Source organism: Heloderma suspectum, chromosome 14 (genome assembly GCF_057233095.1).
Source record: "Heloderma suspectum isolate Gila_16-S chromosome 14, 16-S_ref, whole genome shotgun sequence".
NCBI lineage: Eukaryota > Metazoa > Chordata > Lepidosauria > Squamata > Helodermatidae > Heloderma > Heloderma suspectum.
The window spans coordinates 7,610,196-7,632,371 of NC_139471.1; the positions used below are offsets into that span (position 1 = coordinate 7,610,196).

Sequence of the window (22,176 nt, forward strand, 5' to 3'; positions counted from 1 at the left end):
CCTTCCCAAAGGGGGGGAAAAACTCAAAAGCGAGAGCAGATAAAAAGAAAAAAAGCATTTATTATAGGCATAAACATGTAAACAAGGACACTTAGAATTCAGTCACCCTTCATTTACAGACAATATTTTCACACACAATATTGAAAGCACTTCTGAAGGATGGGCTTTTAACAAAACTTGGGGTTTGGTTTTGTTTTTTTAAGGAAGTGGGTAAAAGTCAGTCCAATGCTTTAATCTTGTATGGGAGCACTGGACTAAAATTAGTATAAGGATGAACACAGCTCTGGGACTGTGCACAGAGGCAATGCATTTTGAATACAAGTCCACGTTTGATGTGCCAGCTGTTTGTTTCTGGCAGGGCTCCTGTGTTTTTACTAGTTGCACCACAGCTCTACTCCCACCTATATTCTGTTATTAAAGCTAACACACAATGCTAATACAATACCTATAGTTAACATCTATGCTGTATGGTAGAAATTATCTAGTATTCTGATTCACACTAGATACAAAGCTTACAAAACTCAGTTTTATGTACTTCTTCACAGAGTGCATAGTTAAACTATGGAATTCACTACCACAAGATGTAGTGATGGCCACCAGTCTGGATGGCTTTAAAGAGGGGTTAGACAAATTCCTGGAGGAGAAGGCTATCAATGGCTACTAGTCCTGATGGCTATGTGCTACCTCCAGTATCAGAGGCGGTATGCCTATGTACACCAGTTACTGGGGAACATGGGCAGGAGGGTGCTGTTGCACTCATGTCCTGCTTGTGGGTTTCCAGTCAGCAGCTGGTTGGCCACTGTGGGAACAGAATGCTGGACTCGATAGACCTTTGGTCTGATCCAACATGGCTCTTCTTATGTCAATCTGCAGAGACAGAGGGCTAAGCATCAACCCTAGTTTTTAGCAAAAAGCTGAGATTAAAATATATATCATGTGGCTGATCTCACAGATCTAAAAAAGAAGAAGATATTCTGCTTATTAATCTTCAGGCAAAAAATAAATACAAAACTAAGCATAGTTAAAGAAGAGGAAGGCACCAGTAGGGTTTCTGGCTATAGGACTTTTCAACTTTCTGTTAATTTTTTTTTTAATAAAAATCAAAACCAGAAAATGGGTAGTCATCTAAAAAATAAGCTTTTTTTAAAAGTAAAGGCCTATCTTTGTTTTGTTAAAAAAAATGTACAAATCACAGGCAGATAGAGGCATTTTCTGCTGAAGTGCTTGTAAAAGTCATTGTGTTCGTTTGCGCACAAGACAAATACACCCATAAAAAACCCCCTGAACAGCATAGCTACAAGCATATTGTCTCCATAACTACAGTGTGTTCATTCCAGCCCTTCCGTTGCAGCAAGGGAGGCAGTGGAAATTTCCACCCTTGGTTCTCTGATGAGAAGCTGTTTCCCAAGAGAGAGGAGAAAAACATTTTTTTAAAAAGGCAACCTCCTGCTGTATATGGGTGTTGAGAAGCTCTTCAATTCTCCCTTTCTGGGTGATATAGGCACTCCAAACCTCTCTATTAAAAAGAGGGGCGGGCAGGGCTGGGGGGGGGGAGAGGAAGAAATAACAACATTTCTGAAGAGGCAGCCCAAATCACAAGCAAAATTTGTTCAGATGACCAGCAAAAAGGATCTGAGTTGCTGAGCGTCACAAGACACACATGTGGATGCTACACAGAAATAAACCGCTCCTCTCTCCGACACTGCCTTGCGCTTTCCCGTAATCTGGCCTCCCACAACAGAGCCTCTCTTCTGCATCAACGTCACCTCATTAGTTAGTGCTTCATTCCCACGATGCCTTGCAGCATGTCTATGGGCAGCGGGAAGACGATCGTGGAGTTCTTCTCAGCAGCAATGGTGGTCAGGGTCTGTAAGTAGCGAAGCTGCAGGGCTGCCGGAGATTCTGTGATAACGATAGCGGCCTCCTTCAGGGCCCTGGAGGCGTTCATTTCGCCCTCCGCCGCAATGACCTGGAAGAAAGGAAACCATGGGTCTAGCAAGGCTTTTGAGTATATAAAGCTGCCTTATACAGAGTCTGACCAAGTTCTTGGAGATCTTTCCCTGATAGCTAAGGTCCTTTAGCTGGAAGTGAACTTGGGACATTTTACATACAAACTTGGTGCTTTACTATTGAATGGCCCACCCTATTCAGAGGTTGGCAACTGATAGCCTTCCAAATGTCTATTTGCCATGCCATCTGGGGCTGATGGGAAATGTGAGTCCAACAACACCTAGAGGACCACAGGTTGCTCACCCTTCCTGGATGATAATATTGCAAACCAAAGACCTCAACCACAAACAATATTCAGGAATGACTGAGCCTCAACAGCAAAAACGCACTGTTTGTTCAGAAACTGTCACTTTCTAAAAATAAATGGGCAAAAAGGATATTATTTCTACCCAAGATAACTATGCAACACAGAGACCAATTATCTCCATAGAAGAGGAGGAACAATAACAAAAATGAAGCCACTTACATTCCAAGGGGATTAAGGGTGCAATCCCATGCATGTATAGACAGGAAAAAAAATCTCCTTCAACTCCCAGCATTCCCCAGCCAGGAATGCTGGGAGTTGTAGGACTTTTTTCTGTCCAAACATGCACAGGATTGCACCCTATAAGCAGTATGGCTCTGATCTTCCTCTTATACACGCAGCCTTTCCTTTCCAATTAGTGAAAATTAATTTCACATTCAAATAACAGCCAATTCAACAGTTCAGAGAAAGTATATGGTTTGGTTCAAAATGCAGGTGTGTATGTGTCAAGGGGGGGAGTGTTTCCACATGTTTTAATGTTCCATCATATCAAAAATTCTCCCTGCAGGTAGAAAGCTAGTAAAGCAAAGTGAAGGGTTCTAAGCCCAGTCTTCTTCCTGAGGTGCTTGTTTTCCACATGTGATGAGGTTTCAAAGTGCAGGAACATTCATAAGTACAATGCTCTGCCCGCTTTACAAGGTGTTATAGTCCCACAAAGGACTGTGCCATTTGTCCCTCTCCCCCAAATGTCAGCAGAATGCAGTGTGTTGAGTAAATACATAGATGTGAAGGTGCTTGCAGCAGACAATAGATGGCTGCTGCGACGGCCCCAATTCTCACAGGTCATAGATTTCATCTGACGGGGCTCTGGCTTCCATCGCTATAACTATTTCAAGGATACGGTGGTGCAACCGCTGAATTTACCTCACCCCCTCAACAAGATGAGGGGTGGATCTGTCTGTTGGAACAGAATCGTTTTTCTGTAATGCACACATGTGCTTCATCGTAGAAGAAGCATTCTCCCTGTTCTCTTCAAAGAGGAGGAAATGCTTCTTCTAAGATGATGATTGCCATAGTAAAAATATCTGTAGGCAAGAAAGTTTTGTGGACTTACGCTGAAGGCTATTCTTGCCCATAAACACGAGCCTTCTAAGCCCTAGGCAACTTCTTTTGGAGAGAGAAGAGATTGCCAGGGAGATGTTCTCATCCTTCCAGAAAAAGCAATTTGGCAGGGTCAGCTGTGAATATGCTGGCAGCAGCAAATGTATATATGGTAAAAGAGGCCAGAGTGCAGGACACGGAGTAATGGGCTCAAGTTACAGGAAGCCAGGTTCCAGCTGAACATCAGGAAAAACTTCCTGAGTGTTAGAGCAATACGACAATGGAGCCAATTACCTAGGGAGGCGGTGGGCTCTCCCACACTGGAGGCGTTCTAGATGAAGCTGGACAGCCCTCTGTCGGGGATGCTCTGACATGGATTCCTGCACTGAGCAGGGGGTTGGACTCGATGGTCTTATAGGCCCCTTCCAACCCTACTCTTCTATGATTCTATGAGCAGAAAGACCTTAATCCTCTGTGCTTGCCCCCAGATGGGCCCACCAGCCAGTCCAGTTCGTGAACACTGAGCTGGAGCAGTGGGTTTCAGAAACCTTTTGCCACTAAGCAAATTCTTTCCGGATCAATTTCTCGGCTGATGAATCCTTGCCTATCTGCGACAAAATTCCTATGAATTGCAGAAGATTCTGGAAGTGTTCTAGGGTGCACATAATTTACTTGGGGTGTTGTCCAGGTCTTTTGGGTCTCAACACCAACACAGACCACGTCAGTATATTTTGGGCAATTATATCCATGTATGGAATGTTGGGTTGTATTCAATAACCCAGCATTCCCAACCCAGCTTTCCTCTGTGGCTACACAATGTAGGCTGGATACTGTAGCAGCAAACAAGCCTTCTCTCAAGGATGTCTGTCTGCCGTTGTTGATGTTTCTCAGCCATTCCACATCCTACTCACACTGCCAAGAGTTCCTCCCAGCAGTTAGAAAACCAACGATCTAGAAGAGCACCCTCCCTCTGAGTTCTAGCAGTGAACAAGTTATTTTTTGTAATTCTGTAATTATTTCCCCCCACTGCTTAGGGGAAAAACAAAAAGACACCAAGACCTCTAGAGCCAACGTTCGAAAAACAAGAACCTAACTAGTTTATACCATTGTGGAGAAAAATACCTACCGCTGCCAGCCACAAACATAAACCAGGAAGTGGGAAGTAGTTTGACATGTATGCGAACCTTGGATTTTGTTCCAAGACAGCCCTTAAAAGGATCACCACACGATGAGTGAAGAGCCGCTCTTCCCATTTCGTATAAGCCTCCTTCACCCTTCTAGACACACACCCTAGGAGGGCCCTGACTCAATATTGGCATGGCTGTTACCACATCGCGCTCCGTGCCATCATGATGTAGGAGCGGGGGCCTTATTCCTATGCTTCTAAAGGCAAGAAGGCAAGACTATTGCCTTAAGCAAATGGTCAGCCATTTTGGAAGGGTTTTGTAGTGTTTATGCTTGACAATTTCAGGGGCCTGAGGAAAAGATTTAGGCCTGAAAAGGAAGAAGAATGTAGGTCAATTTGAAAGTTAGATGCCGGGACGATGATTAATCTTCAGCAAAGGCATTTAAAAAGATCCACCAGCCACACACCCATACAGGTTTCAGATGACTCAAGCTCACACGTGTGATTGATAGAATAAGCTCAGAAGAGGGGTTACATTGGTATATTTCCGCCTGGAGTTGCTCCAGCCCCTTGATCATTTTCGTGTAGTTTCTCATGTAGTTTAGGCAGCTGAGACAACATCTAATGTTCTCTTTGAAGTTCTGAACCACATAATTGCCCTCCAAGGATAACCTCTATATTCTTAATTAAGCATTATTCACACTGACTATTATCTGCCTGTGTGTGAGAGAACTCTAGCTTTATTTTGTCTTCAGGATATGTGTATTTACATTCGTTCACAGTTACCACATCATCATGAAAGTCAGCGTTATCTATTTTTTATTTTGGCTTATCATCATTGTAAGTGTTTTCTTATCTTGGTTTCTCCAACCAGACACCAGTTTGTTATTTTTAGTTATTTTAGTAAAGACCCCCAAAGGCCTCACACACTATCATTCACTATTATGATATTTAGGGTGCCGTCCTATGGGGATAGTCAGCAGCCTCCAAACTCGGAGGCAACTGACTATTCAAAGCAGAGTGGGTGGAGTGTGGAGGGGATCTTCTCCTCCGTGCTCTGGCTGCCCTGCCTTTGCAGCTAGATGGCCGATTTCGGGGCGGCTTGGAATGGGGGGAGGCTGGATGGCATGTAGGAAGCGTCACACTGGCGCTTCTGCTGTCCCCTCCCACAGGAACGCCCCCTTTCCCTCCGTCCCATGCTGCTCTTCCGAGCGCGGAGCCAAGGACGACCCATGCAGCCTACAAGGTGGCAGGGGAAGGGGGCGGGGAGGCAGTTTTCTGGGAACCGACCTCACAGCGCTGGCTCGGAGGCTTGTTCTTGGGAACGACAAATCCTATGGCCATCTAGCTGCTGTCTAGCGGCCATAGGATTCCGCCTTTAGAAGCACACTCAGTCACAAAGATGCCAGCAAAATTAGCTCGTATGTGGCAGCAAGGGCTCATAATGCCAGCTCCCAAAGGGGGCAAGCGCAATTTGCAAGCTTCTGAATTAAAATCCTAGCCAGTGAAGAAGCCTCAGCATTCCTCCCTCTCGGCCCTAATCCCACCTCCCTTTAAAGGAACGCTTACTTCTGACAAAGGCAGCAGCCCTTGAGGAAACTATCTCCTATGGGCCATCAGGTTTTTGATCCTGAAAAGGCACTGGAGAGAGGTGGGGAGTACAGATCTTTCTTTTCTTTCTTTCTTTCTTTCTTTCTTTCTTTCTTTCTTTCTTTCTTTCTCTCTCTCTCTCTCTCTCTCTCTCTCTCTCTCTCTCTTTCTTTCTTTCTTTTTCCTTCCTTCTCTCTCTCCCCCTCCCCCCATCTAATCTAATCTAATCTAATCTAATCTAATCCACCTACCTACCTACCTACTCTATCTAATCTCTCTCTCTCTCTCTCTCTCTCTGTATTTTTTATTACATTTATAGCACACCCTTTTTCCTCCAAGGAACCCAAGGCATCTTACATGAGCCTCCTCCTCTCCATTTTAACCTCACAACAACCTTGCAAGGTAGGTTAGGCTGAGAGTCAGTGACTTGCCCAAAGTCACCCAGTGAGCTTCACGGCCGAGTGGGGACTCGAACTGGGATCTCCTGAATCCCAGTCCAACCCTCTAACCACCACGCCACACTGGCTCTCCAGATCTTCCCCTTGCTCTCTCCCTGCATGCTACCGCTGCTGCCAACCGGCTAGTCTTGAAGAGGAAGGGGGATCGGAGACTTTTGAACTTACAGTTAGCTAGGAAAATAAGTTCTTTTCAATGCTTTTGGAAAATGGCTCTGCTCGTTTCCAAGCCAATCTGACATGAGCAGGGAGGTGGGGGAAATTGCCCATCTCTACAAACAACCCAGAAAGTGTGCATAGGAGGCGATCCAGCATCATATGCCCCAATGGTCAACATCTTTGCTAATGTTGGTCTTTGCTTCCTTCTGCTATACAACCTTCTAGGTCAGGCGTGGGCAACTTGTGGCCCTCCAGATGTTGTTGGACTATGACTCCCATGATCCCTCACCACTGGCTGATGAGAACTGCAGTCCAACAACTTCCGGAAGTCTACAAGTTGCCACCCATGTTCTAGTGATAGTCTCTCCAGCAGTCACAGACTAAACCAAACATGCAGAACCGTCTTACCTTGGCTCTCGCTTCGCGGGAGGCTTCTGCCTCGGCAGCCATGGCCCTCTGGAGCTGGATGGGAAGCTTCACGTCCTTGATCTCCACACGCTCCACCTTTATTCCCCAGTCATCCGTGGCATCATCTAGTGTGGCCTGTTTAAAAAAAAAAGTGCAGAAATGTAGTCACCACCCATCAGGGTATGGCGCACAAGGTCATACTGATCGAACAGAAGTTGCAGGAGATGGGAGGTTAAAACTTAACTACTTGTTAAGTAGTTTTCCTTGTCACTTTTAAACTTCATGGAGCTGTTTGCAGTTCACCTAACCAATGATAGTCCTGTTCAGAATATATGAACACACACATCCTTCCTATTCTCAGACTTCTTCCATCAAGAATTGCCCAGTCTCTTTCGAGGCCATCCTTACAGCCTTGAAAGCTAGAGACTTGCTTTCTTCCAATTAAAAAAATTAAGATTGTGGAGACAACGAATCCTGGGCTCGTTACCAAAACGTATGATTGCATGGTGACATTGCCAAACAAAGTCTTAAATAAAACATTCTCACTACAGAAAGACTACAAGGCTCCTGGGCCTCTAATAACAGTAGTTTCTAAGCATGTTTTTGGGTGCGAACAAGCCCTCACAATCTCGCATTTCTTTTCCAAGCCACCATTGGGTGCTGAGAGCTACTTAAGACAAAAAAAGTCCATTATTTTGCACACCTTCCCTTTGTGCTGGTAACAATACTTTTAAGTTAGACTGAAAGAACTGGGCATGTTTAGCCTCGAGAAGAGAAGACTGAGGGGAGATAGGATAGTGCTCTTCAAGTACTTGAAAGGTTGTCACAGAGAGGAAGGCCAGGATCTCTTCTCCATCATCCCAGAGTGCAGGACACGGAATCATGGGCTCAAGTGACAGGAAGCCAGATTCCAGCTGAACATCAGGAAAAACTTCCTGGCTGTTAGAGCAACACGACAATGGAACCAATGACCTGGGGAGGTGGTGGGCTCTCCCACACTGGAGGCATTCAAGACGAGGCTGGACAGCCCTCTGTCGGGGATGCTCTGACTTGGATTCCTGCACTGAGCAGGGGGTTGGACTCGATGGTCTTGTAGGCCCCTTCCAACCCTACTATTCTATGATTCTGTGATATCTCTAGAACAAATTTTCAGTTCCATATTCCAAAAGGAGACACGGTCCTGTATGGTTCTGAACACCCAAACACTGTTTGGCTATACCTGCATACTGTGTGCAATTTCTTCTCGGTCGGAGAGGATCTGAGAGAGGTTCTTGGTCCCCAGAACGTTCCTCAGGGTGGTCTGAGCCAGGAGCCGGGTGGCTGAGTCTGCGTTGGTGATGTTTGCAACAGCAAGAGTGGCATTCTGCACTCGGTAATAAACCACGCCATCCACATTAACTGTCACGGAATCTTTGGTAAGAATCTAGGGTAGAAACGGAAGTGAGGGGAGACAAATTCAACACTGAAGAGTTCCAAAAAGAAGCACAGAAACAAGCTGTTGCTATCAGCAGTCACAACTAACACCTTGCGAGTGGCTGGCCACAACCGAGCAATCTGCTACTGCATAACCACTCAGTCAGGCATTCCAAGGCGACCTTTAAGATCAGCAGAGGGGGCCTTACTGGTCATTCCAAAATGAACAGAATGTCGCCGTGAAATGCCCAGATGGCGGGCCTTCTCAGTAGTGGCACCCGCCCTCTGGGAACCCTCCCTCGTGCAGTTCAGGAGGCAGAAAACCTGACATCTCTCAGGCATCTGGCAGCATATAATGAGTCTCTTTCATTGGATCTGGCTGATTCCCCAGTATTACTTTTTTTTTAAAAAAAAAGAGAGACTTGGGTGCACTTCACTTATTTAACATAAAATGTAGATCAGGGTTAGGGAACTTATGGCCCTGCAGATGTTTTCGGACTACAGCTCTCATCATCCCTATCCCATGCTGGCTGGGGATGGTGGGAGGTGGAGTCCAACAACATATTTATTTATTTTTATTGCATTTCTATACCGCCCCATAGCCAAAGCTCTCTGGGCGGTTTAGAGAAGTTAAAACATTAAATACAATGTAAAAAGTTTAAAAGCCATTTACAGAAAAGCACATAAAAGCACACAGACAATATACACAAACAACAAAGGATTACTGAAACCCATCTAATTTAAACTCCTTGGAGAAAAAGGCTGCAGATGAGCAAATCGCAATACAGCCACAGCACTGCCTGACACCATCCTCCTTGCCACTTTCTGCTACTGAGCCTCTCAAGTTCATCTCTTTAGGAAAATCAAATTTAACTGAGCTGGGATTCTTTCAAATCAAACTTCAAAAAGTTACAGCACAAATAAATTTACCACCCCGCCTTCCTGCACAGCCTCTGAAAAAAAGGGCCACTGTCCCGCCCCATCTTCAAACACCTTCAAACCATGCAGCACAGAACTGTATAGCTGATGGACACTTCATAGGGCTAGAATTCGCATGCGAACAGCAGTCAACTCCACCCTCTCAGACCCCAGCAATAGACAGGCCATGTGGAGATAGGGATAGCGGAATTATATCTGAAGCAACAGGACTCCACAAACAAGCCGCTGTCAGCATTAAGAGGGCTGGTCCATGCTGACCATGGGCCATCTTCCACTCCACAGGTTGGCACTGCTATTTCTATTAGATTACTCTCTTGGAATGTTGCAGGATGGGCCTTCAAGCTGGTAGATGAGAATTTTAAAAAAGTTTGCACTGTGTTTGAAGTTCTTTTTATTCAAGAAACCTGGGCTACCACTACGACTGTTCCCACTTTTCCAGGATACCTTGTGTATACCCAACCAGCTAGCAAATCAGATAGTAGAGGCTGTGCCCGGGGCGGTCTAGCGACTATGGTTTCAGTGGATAATAACCCAAATATTTTACAGCTTGCTGTAAACGATAGTAGTAACATCTTAATTCTTCAGGTGGATTGGCCTTCAGGTCTGACCTTTTTTTTTAGTAAATGTATATTCTCCCCTGCAGAATTCAAAGTATGAAGATACCTCCATATGGAATGAACTTGATCGGGCCCTCTCCACCCTATTTGAAATACAGGCTGACCCCAAAATCTTGGTAGCAGGTGATATGAATGCTAGAATAGGACAAAACAACTGTAAAATCGGTGAGAAAATGGGACTTACTCCAGACGATCTAGCTTCTCTCCCTACTAGAAATTCTAAGGATTTAGGGCTTAAAGCTGGTCAATTCCTCTTTGCTCTTGTTGTTAAGTTTCACTTATATATATGTAATGGGACAGATATAAACCCAGATTCGAACTTATATACATATATTGGCCCAAGAGGCAGGAGTGTGATAGATTTTATGATCCTCTCACAATCGGCTCTATTCTTTTTCAACAATTTTAAAGTCCTTACTAGACCAGAGAGTGATCACATGCCAATTCAGATGTGTCTTTCGTTACCAACTGGAAACGTTCCCCTCATTTTCGCTTCTGAAAATAATTTAATAACTCAGGGAGAAAAAAGACTGTGTTGGAATGGGAAGCTGCAAGAAGAAATAAATTTATTTCTAGCAACCCCCAAGATGTTATCTTTGAGAGAGGAATTTTTTACCTCCCTGGACCCCCTGGGAACTTCTGGGAAAATAGTGAAAGAACTTAGACCATTTGTGGTCACTACTAAAGCTCCTTTTCCAGGCCTGCACACTAGTCAGGGCTGGTTTGATAAACGGTGCACTGACCAGAAACGTAGGCTGGCAGGAGCAATCAGGAAATTGAGGCAAGAAGACTCCTTAGAAAATTTTACTGTGTACATCAGCTTGCACAAAGAGTATAAAAATCTCCTGTGCCAGAAAAAGAACGAGTATGTATATGACAATCCTGGATGGAGCTAGGGCTGGCAATTCTAGAAAGAGATTCAGCTAGATTCTGGATGTTAGTGACAAAAGGGACAAGGAGACATCATGGCTCTATTGATAATCAAATTACTTCTTCACAGTGGCCAGCTCACTTTTCAGCCTTGTTTAGACAATATTTTGTTGGGACCCCATCTGATCCCCTTCACGGCAGGGATTTTTTGTCTTTCTCTGCCTGCCCTGATTAGGAACCAGTAACCTGGGATGAAGTGCATGATTTGATTGCCTCCCTGCCTCCTAAAAAGGCCCCTGGAGAGGATATGCTTCCTGGTGAAATGTTTACATCTAATTCTACTTGGTGGTGCCCAATTCTTGCTAAAACGTTTACTTATATAAACCAGTATGGAAAAATCCCCCAGGGCTGGGAAGTGAGTGTTGTTCCTATTCACAAGAGAGGCTCTAAAGCAGATCCAAATAATTTTAGACCAATCAGTCTGCTTAATGTTGTTTCAAAATTATATACTAAATATCTTCTACAGAAATTAGAGTCTTGGGCAGCTGAAAACTTGATTTTAGCTGAAGAACAGGCCGGGTTTGCAAAGGGGAAATCTACAACAGACCAGTGTTTTGTTCTCCATCACCTAATACAGAAATATTCTCAGCATGATAGAAAAGAGTTGTTACTTTTGTGGATTTTAGTTCAGCCTTTGACCTTGTAGATAGAGATCGTTTGTGGCAAAAGCTATCTGCCACAAACATTGATAGAAGGCTGTTTCTTTTAATCCAAATGCTTCACTCTGACACTAGTCTTAGAGTTAGGCTGGGGGCGAATGGATTGTTATCAGAAAGCATCCCAACTGATAAAGGAGTGCGTCAGGGATGTTTATTGGCCCCTTTTCTTTTTAATTTTTATATTAATAGCATTGTACAAGAACTGAGTGATTTGGGATGCTTCCCAGCTTCTATTCAGGGTGTTAAACTCTCAGTCTTCCTATATGCGGATGATATCGCAATGATTTCCACTACATTAATTGGTATGCGAAGGCTCTTGAGAAAGTTGAGTACATTTTGCACAACAGAGCATTTGTCTATTAACTATGCTAAGACTAAAATTGTAGTATTTGGGAAGAAAAGGAAAACATACATGTGGAAGTTGGACAATGAATCCATTGAACAAATAAACAACTTTAGATATTTGGGCCTTAATTTCAATGCCCGACCTTCGTGGAGACAACATCTAGATGTAATTAAGCTGAAATCATCCCAGCCTACTCAATCTCTCCTTCAGTTCTCTCAATCACAAGGGGGAAGTTTGGTTGCCCCTGCAGTTGAGATATTTCAGAAGAAGGTAGTTTCACAACTAACGTATGGGACTGAGGTATAGGGATACACGAATGCCTCTATTTTTGAGGTGGTTCAGAACTCTTTTATGAGATCTCTCTTAACTGTCCCCCGGAGTACACCTGGGGCCCTTCTAAGGACAGAAGTAGGATTGATTTCAGTTAAAACATCTATTTATGCTGCTCTCGCTTTGTATTGGCTCAAGTTGACCATATGAGCGATTCCCGCCTTCCAAAAAAATGCTTTCAAGAGCAACTTCAGACCCCATCCCAAAAGTCTTGGGTAAACCTGACCAAACCTATGTTGCAAGCTTATGGAATTGATACTGAGTCCTTTCCTTCTTTCCCTTCTGATAGAGTAAAGCAGAGGCTTAAAGAAAAAAATTATCTTTATTCTAAGTGGATGGATTTGGTTACAATCTCACAAATTCCTTATTCTTGCTGGTACCCATTATATAAGATGTCATTTGGTCTGGAGAGTTACTTTACAACTCTGACTGTGCCTCGCTTATGGAAATCATTTACAGCATTGCGTCTACAGTGCATGCCTTCTGCCTTCTTGGAGGGAAGATTTGACAATACCCCAGTCCATCAGAGACACTGTATCTGTGGGTCTGGGGAAGTTGAAGATGTCTCTCATTACTTACTAAGATGCTCTCTCTATGGCCATCCTAGGCATAAATCTTTTGCCGTTATTTCCCAGAGCCTCCTAAATAGAACACTTTTAGAACATATATGTGTCCTTCTTGCTGGCACTGATGCTTTCATCACTGCCCAGGTAGCAAAATTTGCCTTGGCAGCAAGGAAAATACGTGCCAAAGCCCAAACAGCCTACTAGGGATGATTCTGTTGGATGTATAAATTTATGTATATACAAATATGTGACTGTACTGTTTTCTCTCTTTCTCTCTCTCTCTCTCTCTCTTTTTAATGCACATTGTGATGGCCTATGGCTTTAAGCAATAAAGTATCGTATCGTGTCATACACAAACAACATGTAACTAAAAACAACACTGAACTATCAGTCATAACTAAAGACACATCCAGGGCTGATTAAAACTCATCATGTGCTGCCAAATGCCTGGGAGGTGACAGGTTTGTCACCCTTGGTGTAGCTTGACCCATAGTCCCAATGCTGTTATGGAAAAGGCAAGTTGTCTTGCATCCATCCATTGAATCTCTGATGGCAGTATGGTGAAAAGCATGGCTTCAGATCTTGATCTCATAACTTGGGCCGACTCTTTCAGGAAGAAGCTGTTCTTAAGGTGTCCTGGTCCCGAGCTTTAAAAGGTCAGAACCAGGACTTCGATTGAGCCTGGAAATTCATTGGGAGTCAATGAAGATGATATAAATGTGGAGTGTGTGGTCCGTTGGGACCATCTTCAAAGGCAGCCCTATGTTGAGAGTGTTATTTCTAAATAAGGCACGAAAGAAGCCTCATCTTTGTAGGAAATACCCACAACTGGCACACCAGCTGAACCTAGTAAAAGGGACTTCCAGCCACTGCCTTCACCTGGTCATCCCAGGATTAATGCTATTACCAGAAGATGGGAATGCAAGATAGAGCTGAGTGTCACCAGCATACTGATGACACGTTAATCTTCCAGTGATTCCATGGAAATTTTGGAAAGCCCGGGAGATGAGATGAAACCTCGCAGCATCCCTTATGCCAGCAGCCATGTAGTGGAGGGGCATCTCCCAGCCCCACCTTCCCCCATGAATGATTGGAGCTTCTGCAATATGGTGCCCCCAGGCTCACCCTGACAAGGGATATTAAGATCAACTGTCACCATCTTCTCCCTTCCCCGTGCATCAGAGTGGATGCTTTTTGAAAGAGTTACAAGCTTTTTATCCACTCACTCATCCGCTCATTAAAATGCAAGACTGGCGGTCGCTTGGTTACATCACTGGGTTGAGAGGGGCAGCCAATCAGCATGGCAGACAGCCGACTTCTGTAGCAAACTTGCAGAACGGATTTTCTAAAAAAATTCGAAGCTCAGCTCTGGAGAAGAATAGGCGGGTTTGGGCAGAATGCAGGGAGAGCGCTTCTAAATCAGGCCTATTGCTCTAAAAACACCATGGGCGCCTTTGCCCAAAGTGTACATCCTCCAAGGCCCCTTAGATCACATGCAGTATATTACAAGAGAGGAGCTTACTCAATTCCCACCTTACAATTCCCGCTGCACAGAGGAAGCCAAACAGTGATAGCCAAGCCAGCATTTGATTCTTTGTCACACGCAGTCTGCGGACTGACTCCCCACCAGTTCTCAGCAATAAGTTTCCTGATTTGTTTGTGCTCAAGCCACAAGTGCTGCCCTGATTCTTCAGAACGTCTAATCCCTTCAAGAAAGGGGAAGTGAGTGTGTTGCAGCAGTGAACTTGGTGGCGCCATCAGCTTAATTGCCGGGCGGTTTCCAAGGGCACCCAAATGTCTTGGGCTGTGCCATGTTCGTAACAGCCTCTTAGAAGGAGGAAGCAGTGCATTTCTCCAGTAATTCTATTCACTACTGGGCCAGGTTTAAAGTTTCGGTACTAGCATATCAAGCCCTAAACCACTTGGGACCAGGATACCTGAGAGAGCGCCTTCTCTCTTACCAACCTGGCCGGTCACTGAGGTCATCAGGGGGCCTGCTCCTGGTGGTTCCACATGGGCCTATGGCCCAACTGGAGGCCACCTGGAGAAGAGCCTTCAGTGTGGTGGCCCCCTTCCTATGGAACTCCCTGCCTCTGGAAGTCAGGCAGGCACCATTGCTGTGTTGTTTTCAGCACCTCCTGAAAATAGCTCTTTTCCAGGAAGCCCTCCTTGGTCGACCAGCCATGGTTTTATTGGCACTCTTAAAAAAAAAAAAAATTGTGTTTCATTCTTTTTATCATTTTATCCCTTGTTGTTCACCACTCTGGAATCTGTTTAGATATAGAGCGGTATACAAATGTTATATATAAATAAATAAATCTATAGTAGCAATCAGCACACACATCACTTTATGGAGTTAATAGAAACAAAACAGACCCCTGCCCTGAAGAACTTACAGTCTAAATGTATCCTTATAAAGTCACCCCAGATGTATCCCACCCTTGTTCCAAGGAGCTCAGGGTGACATTCATAGGATTCTCCCCCACCCAACAGCCCTACAAAGTTATGCTGAAGGATAGATAGTGATTGCCAGTCGCTCAGGAAGCTTCATAGCTAAAAGGGATTTGAATCTTGGGTCTCCCGTAGTTCCCAAAATTGACTCCATCCACTGCACCACTCTGACAGGAGTAGGAGGAGAAGACAGAAGAGGGAGGGGTGGGGGCAAGGCCAGGATAATAAGGGATGAATACAAACCAATGCCATTAATGTGGACTTTGGCTTCTTTACAGGTGTGGAGCAGGGCGTTAAGCCAAAGGCTTTGTGGGTCTAGAAGAGGGATTTGAACAAAGAGAGAGGTAGCCACAACTAGGTGCTCAGGGAAGGTGTTCCAGGCATAAGGGGCAGAAAGGGAGAAAGGGCGGCGTTGTATGAGGGAGCAAAGGACCTTTCAGCTACTGTGGGTGGTAGGAAGCCTGCTCCAGATGAAATCCTGCCTTGTCAATAGCGGATAAGCAGGGCAGCAGTGCTAAGAGAGTGGGGTAGAGGAAAGGGAGCAAGGAAGACGATTAGGAAGGAAAGGAGAGGGGAAGGTTGGAAGAAAGGAGCAGGAAGATTTGGGGTTGGGGAAAGATGGAGGCAGGCAGGGCTGGGCAGCATCGAGGAGACAGAGGAAGCCTGGGAAAGTGAAGAGGTGGCACAGGCAGGGAGGGTGTGGAAGGGTGTGTGTGTGTGTGTGTGTGTGTGTGTGTGTCTCTCTGTTCTGCAGTTTCTGGGGTTGTCTCTCCATGTGGTGGGACTGGTGACTTTTCCTCCAAACCCCAACATCGAGAGAAAGACACAAGCAGAGAAGGGCACAGAGCCCTATGTGATGTACCACCTCTCGATGCGCCATAATACAGGGCAAGGAAACACACAAAAAAACATGATCACACCCAGATACACTCACACACAAGACCAGGATCTAACACACATGTGGGGTACCTGCAGAAGAACCTCCTGCCCAGATTGGTTAACCTTTTAGGAGGGAAAAAACACTTTTCTCCGTCTTCCTTGCCAACTCATTCCCCTGCCTGCCCCTGACACACATAAACTTATCTCCCCCCTAGAAGAACACTGCTCCCATCCCATGGAATTAAACTTAGAAAAAGCTTCCATTGGCATTGATGGACGGTGTTTTTTTTCTAAGTTTACCAGGTGGACGGGAGATTTGGGGGAGCCATAGCACACAGGGAGGGGAAGGTTAACCCTCCCCTCCCCAGACGCAATGCCCCTTGAAAAATTTCCCCAGCATGTCAATTAAGCTGAGAAAAAAACCCAGAGCCATGGCAAATAGGCCTAGCAATGCCCCTGCTAGCATGGGGATATTGGAGGAATCCATTTGGGGAGTAGAGCTTAACGAGTTTTCACTGGCACGGTCCCCTGGACTCCGGATCAATCATCCGCAAGTCGGCCTGACTCAGCGCGTCTTTGGGGGGTTGCACAAATAGCAATGTGTGCAAAATGGCGGCCATTAATAGTGCAATTTGTGCAAAATCGCAGTCGCAAATAGTCCAATTTGCACAAATCGCACTATTTACAGCTGCCATTTTGCACAAAAAACCCTTGGTGACGTTTCAGGAACTATTGTGTGGCTCAGCTCACAAATGCAAGCCAAGCTAGGTCCGTTGCAGGGATCCTTCAGGCCTAAAAAGGGCCGGGTTTCTCCGCAACAGACAATCCTATGTTGGGAAAGATTTCTGACTCCCAATCGTTTAACAGTAGCAACAACAAAATGATGTGTGTGTCCCCTGCCCAAATTAGATGCTGACATGAAGAGAGGTTGGGGGAACCAGGAGTGGACTTCCGTGTGAAAAGCTTGTGAGCTCATTTCTGTTCTGATACTGAAAACAAATTCCTTGTCTGAGAACATGCTTAGAGGCACAATGTCCTTTAATGCTAAGTGTAGGTCTTTTACACCTGGTTCTGATTGGTGGAGCTTATGGGTCTAGTAAAAGATACAGTAGGTCAAACAAGCTGGAAGTCTGCCCACCCCTTTCGTAGAGGTTCCCAGGGCATGCGGCACAATCAGTTCATGCAGAGCATGGCCAAACCTGTGGGATCTCCCTGTCACTCCACAATGCACTGTTGAACACACACAGCTCTCCCTGTATGGCTGGACATTGCAGCACAAAATCAGTAGCAGAGGATAAACTGCCCTACAGGGACGTTTGTTTGCCATTACTGAACTGCCCGTTGAAGAATCTTCAAGAAGTTTCCGAGGAACCACAGGGGTTGTGCTGGGAGTGGGACAGTTCAAAAACCACTGGCTCATGCTGCAGACAAGCAAGACAGGTCTAAGCTTGCAGACTCACAATCTACCACCACAATGCCGGAAGGGGACAAGGAGAGAAGGAGGAAAATGCTGTGTTCACAAGAAGGAAGTCTCAACACCGAGAGAAAGGAACAAGACAGGATGTCAGGAAGATGGAGAAAGACACACATTTAATCATTTCTTAAAAGAACACCCCACCCCAAAAAGAGACTCAACACATTCTGAAAAGGGCAGAGTTCCATGTTACTTTTGAAACTGATTGTGTGTGTGGGTGACGGAGGGGAGCGAGTGCTTCTTTTGTGGCTGCTGTGCATTTGCCAGCTGCTCCCCGCCACCCGCCACGCTTTCTCAACTGCAGAGTGGGTGAAACACGAGTCTCCGAAAAGCCTGATGGTCAGGCGTATTTAATCTTGTTTAGAATCAAACCCGAGTAAAGGTCTGTGTTATGTAAATATGGCCACCGTCACAGTTGTTTCTATTTTAAGGAATACAAAGAAGGTAATCACAGGCCGGTGGTTCTGTCAATTGGTTTCCATGGTATATAGATGGAGCGATGCCCTTGACCGCGCAAATCATAAGACTGACAGGGTAATATAGCAGCCTTGCAAATAAGTTACTAGTCCTCAACATTTTTAATACTACAGCTTCCTACACACACCTATGTTGGTTACTTATTGTTGCAGCTCCAGTTCAACTCCAGTAAGGAGTCTGCCCAGGTTGAGGGCCCTAATAGTAACTTTCATCAAGTGCCTAATATGAATGGCTCCACCTCCTTCCACATGACCCTACCTGAGTGGTAAGATCTGAATCAGAGGCCCTTATTCAGATGGTGTCATGGCCCCTGTGAAGGTCTGAGGAAAGGCCAAAGGAAAAAAAAAATGTCAGGCTTAAAGGCCTAGCGTTTTCTGTTGGGAGGGGTAACCCTGAGAGGAGTAGTTTCATTTCTCCGGTTAAGTGTCAGTTTCATTTCTCCACCTAAGTTTCATTTCTTCAGGTTGGAAGCTGTACTTTCGGTTTTGAGGGAGGAGGGTATATAAAGGGAGCGAGAGAGCCAGTGAGAGCCAGGGCCTGAAGTGAGAGCAGAGTCTTGAAGAGCGAGCAGGAAGAATCAGCCTAGAAAAGTCTAAGGGCAGCTAGGGTAAAGGAGCTTGCGTTTTGCAACTTTTGTTTTCTTTTAATGCCCTTTGTATCCACTCAGCTCTATTGTGTAAATACCTTTAGTTGCAATTTGTTTGCTTTAAATTTACCAGTAAACTGTTGTGGTTAAACCCTGTGTCTGGTGTGTCAATCACCCCATGTCTACAGCCTAAACCCCATGTTACTGGGGAGGGGAAATTTAGAAGAAGGAAGGTGGGACTCTTAAGGAGGCAAGAGAGCCTTAAGGGGTTGCTCAGGGTGTCCAGGTCATAAGCAGAACCTTGACAGCCCACTGGAGTTTTCCTCAGCTGGAGCCCCCAGAAACCCAGGGCACCCCAGATCAGATACTGCCACCAGAGCAGCAGGAGTCCCGACCCTTGGGGATGATGGTTGCAGGTCCGTCCCTGTCAGGAGGAGGGGACTCTGCCTCTGAGGCTGAACAACCCCCTGGCCCCCAGGAGCGTCGTCATCTCAAGCGACAGGCCAGTAGGGCCCCTGTGAGGAGGAGTGCTCGCTTGCAAAGCAGGACTCCTCAGGAGAAAGTGACTCCTCAGGAGTAGGGCTCTGAACAGGGAGCTCTGATTACTGCAGCTGAGTTCTGGATGGGGCTCAGCAGGCTTTGGATTTAAAAGCCTTCACTGCAGATTTAACCAGTGCTGGAACAATGTTGTTCATCAGTGCCTGTGCCTTGTACCTTGCTTTCTGGACCTTGCCTTGTGATCGATCTTCTGTGCTACTGACCCTTGGATTCCCGTTTGACTCTGCTTCTGAACTGTGTATGGTAATTTTTTGCTTAACTGTGCCTTGACCTCTGCTTGTATCTGGACCACCTCTGTCTTTGCCTGATCCCATACTGGACTGGAACTTTTGTGCATTACCATTTGCTGGCTTTGTTGCCTTTTGGATTGCCCCATAATTTGCTCCAACTCAGAGTCTGCTGCAGCCAATGCAGGTCAGATGGCCGTGCCACCAGAGACCAGATGAGCAGTAAGGGCCTTTTTAGTGGTGGTGCCTGACTGTGGAATTTTCTCCCAGCACTTAGTTTGATTAGTTTCAGGTGCCAGGCCAAGTTTTTTTTTTTTAAATTTGCCCAGGCCTTCAACTGATTTTAGTACTGCTGTGTGAAGGTATTTCAGTGTTCTGGCAATCTTATTTAAGGATGTAATGTCTTTAAAATCTGTTTTTACTTCTGTAGCTTTGGAAGCCACTTTGGATTTAAAGACATCTTGAAAGAATAAAAGCTGCATATGCTCATGAGGCCTGCCTACAAGAAAGGATGTGCTGTCCTGTACAAGCAATTGCCTTCCAGTTTCTTGAGGATCTCATGAATGGTGGCTTACGTTTCCAGGGTTTTTTTGAAAGTATATGCTACTTTTTCTTTATGTAACTATGAAAAACCAATGCCTGAATTTGCTTGTTCTCCTGATTCCTTCCCATGCCTTTTTCCTGTTGCATTGGGTCTATCAGATCATAAACCTGCAGGAAGGTGTTGTGTTGTTCTAATCTTTTTACAGCACCCTAGAAAAAACTGTGCATGGTTCATTATTGAATTAACATAATCTTCCACAAAAGAAACCAGAGCAGCCAACGTCAATAAAACAAAATTATGCCGTCAAACCATCAAACAGATCCTATAAATGTTAATAATACAATAAATATAAAAATGGCAGGAAAGCACAGAATGCCATCAAGCAGAAAATGCAAAGCTGACCCCAAAAAGCACAGAGGTATAATCTCACAAAACACTGAGGAAGTAAGAGGTATCCAAAAACCCCAGCAGCAGTAGACAACTCAGCAGCTGACCATCATGAAACAGCCAACTCCATGCCACGCACCAAAAGACATTCAGCAAAAGGTGCTAGGCGAGCTTCCATGGGAAGGACATACTATCAATGTATCAATACTATCAAGTGCCACTACAGGAAAGGCTCTGCTTCTTCCTTGCAGCCATCGGTTGTACTTTAGGTAGCAGGGGAACATGGGGTAGGATCTCGGATATGGAAAACAGTCTGTCTCCCCCCCCCCCTTCTCAGAGAAGGCAGCCCTTAAAGTACAAAGCCCCCCCCCCCCTTCCCGGAATTTCGGGCTTTAAAGGGCAAGAACCACATCTCAAATTAGGACCAGAATTTATAGTTTGGTTGCACTGCCTTCAGCGAGCGATGCCTCAGGCACATGGCAGCCCGATTGAACTATCTCAGCTGATGTCAGATGCCATTAAGGGACAACAGGAGGCAGAGCTAGCTCACAAAGTCCCCCAAAGAAACCCCACTGAAATGAACAGGAACTGTGCAAGACTATGGCCATTCTTATTTTCACAGTTTTCACCATTTCCTATAATATACCCATTTTTTAATTATTATTTCAGTGAGGCATGGGCAGGAAAATATGCCAAGCAGGTTATGTCCCCAGGAGACTGCATCATCTAGATTATCTCCCCCGGGGCATCAAAATATTAGGATTTCATGCTGGGATTTTTCAGTGTCTTGCAACCATCTTGTGAGAAACGCAGCTTTTGATCTACGCAGAATGGGATGGGAACAAACGAAAATCCTTCAGCACCACCCCGCCGGATTCCCAAAGAAAAAAATGCGGGCTGCACTGTCGCTTGCAAAAAATGCAAGGACACCTAATCTAACTGGAAGAAAATGTGAAGAGCCAGGAGGAAAGGGGCGGGAGGGAGGCAGCTGGGCAACCAGAGGCCCACAGCAGCAAAGACACAACGCCCAATTATTATTAGGCTTCTAGCCAATTAATCCGGAACCAGTTCTGCAACAGTTACCGTCTACAGAAAGCCACTGCAGGTGACTGGCAGTGCGGCTGATGGGCGTGAAAAAGGAGCCCATCAATCCAGCCGTGATTGCAAGCAGTCTGCTTTGAGAGAAGCAGCAGGAGAAACTGTGCCATAGCACAGAGGAGCTCCCAGGGGCTGCCTTTCCTCCCACCCTGGGACAGGATATGATGTTCTTGAATGATGCAAGACACAGGAATCCACCGCACCTCTTAAAGAGACAGGAGCTCTTTCACGGCTCGGAGCTGGGCTTTCCCAGCAGAGGCTGGAAATCGTGATGGCACCTCGCTGGACTGCCTAGCTGTTGTTGTGAGTGGGCTGAAGCGGCAACTTGGACTAATTCCAGGAGAGCTCTCTGTGCAATAACAGTGACTAGACGAGAACTTACTTTGGGGAGAAAGAATCCTGTTGCTATGACTTAGCGTTCAGATAGCACTTCACACGCATTATCCCCGTAATCCTAACAACTGCCCTGTAAGGTAGGCCTTACTAGGGGCTGAAGCATGGCAGCTTGCCCAAGGAGCTGATGCCAGAGGCATGATTGGAATCAGAAGCTTCCCAATTCATAGGTCGGCCTCTATGCTATACCAGCTGTACCGTCCTGAGAT

At 45.5% G+C, this 22,176-nt stretch overlaps 1 protein-coding gene across 2 annotated transcripts in view; it reads right to left on the minus strand.

Annotated features, from left to right (window-relative positions):
• Positions 1–42: 42 nt before the first annotated feature.
• LOC146335655 (stomatin) overlaps positions 43–22,176 on the minus strand; it is a 38,320-nt gene continuing 16,186 nt past the window's right edge. For both annotated transcript variants that reach the window (XM_084821058.1, XM_084821059.1), the window contains exons 5-7: positions 8,313–8,516; positions 7,094–7,228; positions 43–1,969 (exon numbers count right to left, since the gene is read on the minus strand). In XM_084821058.1, coding sequence (XP_084677184.1) covers positions 1,775–1,969; positions 7,094–7,228; positions 8,313–8,516 — 534 coding nt within the window. In that variant the 3' untranslated portion in view covers positions 43–1,774. The remainder of the gene's footprint in view (positions 1,970–7,093; positions 7,229–8,312; positions 8,517–22,176) is intronic.